The 7,539-nt window shown below is 32.6% G+C and overlaps 1 protein-coding gene across 1 annotated transcript; it reads right to left on the bottom strand.

Annotated features, from left to right (window-relative positions):
* Positions 1 to 1,921: 1,921 nt before the first annotated feature.
* Positions 1,922 to 6,157, bottom strand: LOC107863359. Its single transcript, XM_016709244.2, has 5 exons — positions 5,714 to 6,157; positions 5,253 to 5,546; positions 4,953 to 5,074; positions 3,541 to 4,752; positions 1,922 to 2,854 (listed from the first exon to the last, which is right to left on the bottom strand). The coding sequence occupies exons 2-5, from the start codon at positions 5,512 to 5,514 to the stop codon at positions 2,201 to 2,203; spliced, it is 2,250 nt and encodes a 749-aa protein (XP_016564730.2). The 5' UTR covers positions 5,515 to 5,546; positions 5,714 to 6,157; the 3' UTR covers positions 1,922 to 2,200.
* Between the last annotated feature and the right edge of the window lie 1,382 nt (positions 6,158 to 7,539).

Here is a 7,539-nt window from a genome sequence, read left to right as displayed (position 1 = left end):
ATAATAAAAGTTCAATAATGACTAATATAATTTTTCCAAAAAACTATTCCATAACGTTCCGAAACGAAAGAAAAAGTATAGTGTTTCGGGAAAAGTGAGTAGGAAAGTGTAGATGAAATTAAAGTTTTTGAAGACTTTTAACTTTTGGTAATTTGAAAGCACATTTCAATAATAAAATACTCTAGTAAAGGAAAATTTTACGTACTCCTTTTCTCTTTAGGGGAAAGAAAACATAATTTGAATTTAAAAGCACAAATAAATTGTTAAAATTCAAACAATATATAAGTAGTTCTGTAAGTTGATTAAAAACGGCAATTTAATGCATTGAATTGCTTGTTATATGTGAGATTTCGAGAAGAGCCTAACTACAAGGGTCTATAGCGTACAATCTTACCTTATATTGTACCTTTTCAAAAGGTTATTTTCACAACTTAAACCCCTGATTTTTAAGTCACATATTATCAATTGTAGCAATTACTCCAATATTGCCATTTAGTTTTGTAATTGTAAGTGGATAGAAAAGTTAAAATTGAATTCGTGTAAATTGCAGTATATATCTGATGATGCACAAGATACAAATTAATTACTTCAGGTAAATGGAGGTGCTCTTTAATTTTTGGAATGGTGCTTTTGTTTTCTTGTACTATCGTACTATGTTCTTTTTTTAAAAAAATAAAAATAAAAATTAGCGGTATCTTAATACGGTTTTGTATAAATATATAATGAACTCGACCTAGTATAGCTTAATTGGTACTACTAATTGTTGTGTTATTATGACAAACTTTAAGCTCATCTTTTCATAAAAAGGCTTAGGAATCATATCGTAATGATTTATGATTTGATACCTCTTTTTGGTGCAAAAGTGTGTGGCTTTACTAAAAGTAATGACATAACCTTTTATTCCTTGTCTTGTTATTTTTGTCTTGAAAACCATCCATTCAATTCTCTATTGTACTACAAATATCCCACCATGCAACTCTTAGCCATGGGTGGATCTAGGGTCTTAAGGTTGTTAATTTGAATTTCTTTGATACAAAAATTATATTGTATATAAGGTATTTATACTTTCTTATGTATTGATATAGATGGTGAATTCCATAAACACAAAATTAGGTTGATTATGTAGCATTGAGGGTTCAAAATTTATTTGACGTTTCAAGTTCAAAATATTCTTATTTTTTAAATCTACTTATGAAAAATTCTGAATTCACCACTTCTCTTACCTACCCATTTTATAGTTTTAATCTTTCTTAACTACTACTATAACTATCAACATAATTCACAAATGGTCCGATATTTTTCACTTGAAAGCAACATGAACTTCGTCTTTATTCTTTTTTGTTCTTTGTGTTTAATTTGTGTGGAAGTTTTACACTTTTACTGCTGAATGCTGATTATGATCTACTTACCTCAAAAGTTATTTCTTTTAACCCACAACAAAGAACAAAAGAAGTTAAATTTGAAAGATCTTTTTTTGTTTTTTGGCCGAATGATCCAAAAGGAATAACAAATGTGCCACTGATAAGATTTGCTGCAACTCATTGGAATTTGAACAACATGACAGTTGATGCATTTTGAATTTAAACTTTTTTTTATATGTCTAAATTGTTTTGTGAACAATTAAAGGATTTGGACTAGACGTCATGCGGATCGAGTTCGACAGAATTATTAGTTTTAATTCAATCCTGCATTCATGTAAAAATATTCACTAAATACAGTAATTCAATTAAGAACTTAATTACTATTGTTATACTAGATTTAAAATTTATATATTCAAATTCTCGATTTACCGCTTCTACTTGAGGTGTTTAAGACTTTAATCATCTGCATCGACATGAACAAGAAAATGACTCAAGATGTATCAAAATGTTTTGGATTTAACGGTTATGATAACATGTGATGTAACTAACCCCAAACAGGATTAAAATAAAGCAACTTAATATGAATTGTTTAATGAGATGTCATGGTAATAATTACAGTACAAAAAGCAACATATCCTACTATACGTATCTCACCATTTCACTACCCCTCTAATTAATTAACCCCACTTCACTTTGCCCTTTCCAAGTACAATGAGTCCAACTTTAAGAAAAGTTAATAATATTGGTCCCCATGACCCTAAAACGAATGGCATCTCGTCACGTGAATCACCCATGTGACACCCGTCAGACCCTGTTCTCTTTTTCTTATTTTTCCATCATCACACAGTATCATGCACCAATTCCTCCATAATGTCACGTTCAATCTCACAAACTATGCTTTCCACTTCATCTTCAAAAAATGTAGCACTTGATAATGTGGGCATATCCTTGTCAATCAATGCATCAATGTCTTCAAGAACTTGACAATTAGCCGAAGGAAAACTCCGTATTCTTGTGCACAATGTGTCAATCAATTCCTCAGCCCCATGCATTAATTGACAACGTTGCTTCAAGTTACTACTACATTGTTTCATCAAGATGTCAACGAGGAGTTCATCAACAAGTTGGAAAATCAGCTTTCTATTACACCTGAGGGTTAAAGTGGAGTTTGGGGTGGGAAAAAGTTCCAAGTAGTGAAAAATGGAGGGGTCAAGTGGGTGAGAAAGGGAGTACCAGTTGGCTAAGGACAATTGAGTACCTTTGTCTAGACCAGTACGTTTTAGTATTCTCTGAATGTACTGCTGATGATGAAAATTGAGTCTAATTTTATCACTTATTATGGTAGTAGTAGTAGTAACACTAGCACCGTCTTTACATGTGTTGCGGTTGATTTCTTGGAGGGTAGGGAGTTTGTAGATGTACGACCGGCTCGAAGTACTAGATAACTGTGTTGTGCTGCTCCTTTTCGATGGATAAGTATCTGATTCCTGTGGCTGTTGCACAAACAAACATATAATGTCATGACCAAATTTACTCATCTTTGAAATTCAACAAATACAATAATACTATTAACTTTAAAAATGCAAAATATGTCCAATTAATTAAGTTTGAAAATAAAAAATTAGGACCAACCAAAGGAATAAACTAGCGTTTTACCATTTGGATCAGAGTTAGCAAATCCATCATTCATAAATTTTTCAAATTTCAAAAACTGATACAGACCATCCGAAAGAAATTTTTTTCACTCACAGAAGTTCAGTTATTTTCAAAGTAAAAATGTGTGTCTAATTAGCACAAATTCAAAGTTTCAAAAATCTTGTGAATTTTCAATTTCAACTTCTCTATAACCAAATGGGAGCTTATTGTGGTCAAATTACTTCAACACTTTCTGAAATAATTTTTCACATATTTAGATATTTCTCTATATTAAAAAAGAACATAACGATTAAGCAAGGAAAATAATAAGAATAGAAGACTATCTTGCCTCCTTATGTTCAACATTTGAACTCCTCGGTTTATTATAAGTAACAGTGGTTAATAGTTCAAACTTTTAATTTTTTAGAAAAAAAAAAAAAAAAATTGCTCACTGATTTTTTTTTTCCCTTTTTTTTTTTTTTTTTTTTGTGAATATTGCAATTGTAATAGTGCAAGTGGAACACAGAATATTTGATATTAGTACCTGTCTAATGAGTAACTTGGTGGGTGGCGGAGAACGGTCTTTCCTTAATGGCAAAATGGTTGGAACACTTGAGTTAACAAGTTGATTTGATAATGGAGTTTTCAGCTTGCACTTCTTCTCTGCAAAATTTGCTTTGTTTGTTGCTGCTGCTGCACGAACATACGGCTCTTCTTTCTTGCTCCGAATGGCATCACATGCTTGTAGTGACTTCTTAGGAACAAATTTCTCACCTTTTCTCTTTTGAATAGTCTTATGTTGAACTAATCGCTCTTCCAGTAAACTTTGATGCTTAGGCTTTGTGACTATTTTAGATGGTAATGTTGTAACCTCTGCCAACGGAGATAATGGTGAAAATCTTGGTGAGTAGGAAGTTTGATGTTTAGTAATACTAGCACTACTCTTGGGCTCCAAGAATCTAAACCTAGGTGAACAAGGAGTTATTTGCTTGTTTGGGCTAAAATCATCACCATGTGATTTTGATGGTTTGTTTGGTTTGAGCAAGACAACTTGATCATATTTAGCAGCTAATAAGTCATCTTTTCTTCTAATACTACTAGTAGTAGTACTAGCATTAGTAATGTCATGGCCAACTTTCCTGCTTACACTTTCTTTCACTTGCTTCACAATCTGCCTAGCATAGTACCCCGGACTTCTCGTTTGGTTTTCATTTTCGTCTTGATGAAAACTCCTCCTCTTCCAACTGCTCGTCTTTCTCCTGCTGCCACCAGTACTAGAAGAATCCGAAAATTCGAATACGTCAACCATGTTCTCTTTATTGATTTGAAGGGATAACCTGTGATGATGATGATCCACGTCTGACCTCCTGGCTAAAGATATTCTTGGTGTGTCTGGGAGTGACAGAGTACCTGCAGTGATGTAATTAGTACTATCACTGGTTTCAAAGCTGCTGAATCGCCTTCTGTTTGAGTACTGGTGGTGGTGGCTCATTATCTGATTTTTGGAGTAGTGTGACTTTGGTGGTGGTGGATGATGATGATTATTATGATTATTGCAAGTGGAAGTAGAAGTTGAAATCCGAGGAGAGTTATTTTCAGGAAGGAGATCGAGACCCATGAGTCTAGCTACTAGAGTTGGGGTCTTGGTCCCCGCTGGTGAGTTGCTGCTACATTCTGATGATATATCATGATCTGTCCTTGTTCTTGAACCTGATGTTGACACTCGCGGTGATCTTGTTCTGATTTGAATGCCCACCTGAAATATATCAACACAAATTAAATTTTTTATTTAAATAAATATTCAACTTTCAAAGAACATACACTAAAAAAACAAAAAAAAAAAAAGTTACTAAAAGAGTATCTTCTCTCTCTAAAATATTGGGAAATGAAATGGTTATTATATTATTATAATATTTGTAACAAGATAATGAAGGTAACGGTTACAATTTGACTGACCGGGATATTCAAATTTTGTTCGTCTACTTTCATGGTTGATGATGACGACAACGAACTTGACACAGATTTCCGTTCTGCAACAGGTTCATCTAATTCCAAGCTATTTCTTGGTGCTTCAAGTCCTGCATTTATCAATAAGCTAAAATTAGTCAAAAATACCACATAACCAAAAAACTTGAAAAAAAGGCATAAGGTTGGTGTGATTAATTCAGTGGTCACATATAGTGAATCACCTTATAGCAGAAAACTATAGTATACACATATATATATTCACTGGTGATGATTTTGTTCAGAGTTTACCTTTAAGGAAAGCCGGTTGTTGGTGTTGTTGAAGGAAAGAAGGATGATGATGATGATGAGGCTTCAAAGTAGTAGCCAACTGAAAATGGGGTAAGTCAAAGATTTGGAAACACATGCAGCCACCAGGAGGAGGTGGAGCTTCTTCATTACTAATATTATTCATGACAACTGCTTCTCCTTTTCTTCTTCTTCTTCCTTTCTGGCTGGATCTATTATTACTAGTACCACTGCCACTGCCCCAGTACAACCACTCTCTGCCCATTTGTGACTTAATTTTTTCTCCTCTCCAAAAAGCTAAATGCACAAGCAACAGAAAAAAGCAAAATTTTCAAAATAGATTATAATGAAATAGTGACGTACAGAAGAGTATTACTAGTAGTGTTACTAATTATTGAAGAGATAAAGGAGTATAGTGGGAGGCGCAAAATGCGGATCCATGAAAGGGGATGATATGAGTATACCTTTTGATTTCGTTGAAGCAAATATTTGCTTCCTTTTTATCTGTTTCTTCTCTTGTCCTCTGTCCTGTCCTGTCCTTCTCTTCGTGATTTTTACAGGAGTCACTCACTTCCAAGCAAAGAAATACCAGAACAAAGACCACAAAACTAACGTACTCTATCTAAACTATAGTGTCCACTAACTATTCTATTCTTGGGAATACAAATTTGAAGAGATGACAATATGTATGTGTGTGTTTTAATTAGAGCGTTAAAGAGTACTACTTACTATTTGAGAAGAGTGAAGGTGGGGGATGGGGGTAGGGGGGGGGGGGTTTGGTATAACGAGGCAATGGCCACTATTCTTACCTTTCCTTTGAGGGGTTTAAATACCCGAGGATGTTATGTGGTTTATTGGGGATCTGCAATTATCTATAAGTCCCTCCACCTTCCCTGTTTTTTTGAATCATGACGTAGTTTCTTTATTCCCTCCTCTTTTTAATTCTCTTCGGTCTCTAACCATGGTTAAACAATTAGGGCTCGTTTGATACAAGGAATAAAGAATAAGTAATTTTATAATTAATTTTAAGGTTTTTTTATGTTTAGTTGGAATAAAATTGTAGAATAATTTATCTCAAGATTAATTATCCCTGAATTATAGATTTATTTTTTAACCCACATTAAGGATGAAATAACAATTTCCAAATAACTTATTTCCCAACGAACTGAGCTCTTACCTCCTAAGTTACTCAAACTCTTCAAAAATATTGTTGCATTCGTGTTGAATCCTTCAAAAATGTACTATATTTAAAGACATGTGATGACATTTTTTAAAAAGTCCAAGCAACATGGCTCGGTTCTACCCACTCACCTCTAGGTGACCTCCTGTTTCTCAGTTTATCACAGGATTTAAGATGTACTTCCTTCATTTCAAAATAAATGAATTATTGAACTATTTTTTAATGTCCAAAATAAATAAATTGTTCGTTCTTCAAGAGATATGTTGAAAATTTCGTCTTATTTTATCCTTTCATTTAATGGGGTTCTTGATTATTTTATATTTTTTAAGAGAATAATTTAAGACCAATTAAAAAAATAATTGTGGAAAGTAACCTATAATTTATATTTTAAAAAATTTCTTTTAAGGAATGTATTATATCCCAATAATTTAATTATTTTGAAATGGAGAGAGTAATTTACTAACATTTTTCAAAAAAATTTGTATGATGTCAATGGTAATATTTAAAAATTTACACTTCCAATGTAGCTAATTGGATATTGTACACGGGCTTTTTTAAAAATCTTCTATTACATCTAGGAAGGGGCCGAGAGGAGAAAATAGAAAAGGGATGTTCGTTTTCTGGAATTTAGAAGGACGATTTCAAGTGGGAATAGTATTTGTCTATGAATTATATTTGGAGTTTTTTTAAAATATTTGTGAGAGAAAAAAGATAAAATGAAAATAACTCTTTTTTGTTTTTCAATTTTTCAAATACAACTTCAAGTTATATTTAGAATTTTTCAAGACGAAACATCAATTTGGAGTTGTATTTAGCATAAAGTGAATTTTTTCAAAAAAAAAAAAGTGAAAAAAAAATATCATGACCAAACAGTCCCTATATGTACAAATTTAATGAACATATTAATATGATACACTATTTGAATAAAAGCTAGTAGATTCGTCCTTGACTCAATCTCAATTTGAAAGATATGAAGTTCATCACGGTAGCTGAGCTAACTTTCAACCCAGAGTAGACCATTGTTTTTGGCTTTCTATCGATGTTAAATATTCATATCAAAAGTTTTATTTGTTCAAATTTGCACCGTATAAGGTCTTCTATAAGTGGAAA

The sequence above is a fragment of the Capsicum annuum genome, chromosome 3 (genome assembly GCF_002878395.1).
Source record: "Capsicum annuum cultivar UCD-10X-F1 chromosome 3, UCD10Xv1.1, whole genome shotgun sequence".
NCBI classification, from domain to species: domain Eukaryota; kingdom Viridiplantae; phylum Streptophyta; class Magnoliopsida; order Solanales; family Solanaceae; genus Capsicum; species Capsicum annuum.
The sequence above is the reverse complement of the archived record's forward strand: the minus strand, read 5'-3'. Positions and strand labels throughout refer to the sequence as shown.

What these genes read in the sequence shown, in the direction of transcription:
- LOC107863359 (XM_016709244.2), bottom strand. Translation starts at nt 5,514, where the DNA reads ATGGGCAGAGAGTGGTTGTACTGGGGCAGTGGCAGTGGTACTAGTAAT. An exon ending in ACAACCGGCTTTCCTTAAAG is followed by an intron (nt 5,075 to 5,252) that starts GTAAACTCTGAA and finishes TGATAAATGCAG; the next exon opens with GACTTGAAGCACCAAGAAAT. An exon ending in CCAAGTTACTCATTAGACAG is followed by an intron (nt 2,855 to 3,540) that starts GTACTAATATCA and finishes TTTGTGCAACAG; the next exon opens with CCACAGGAATCAGATACTTA.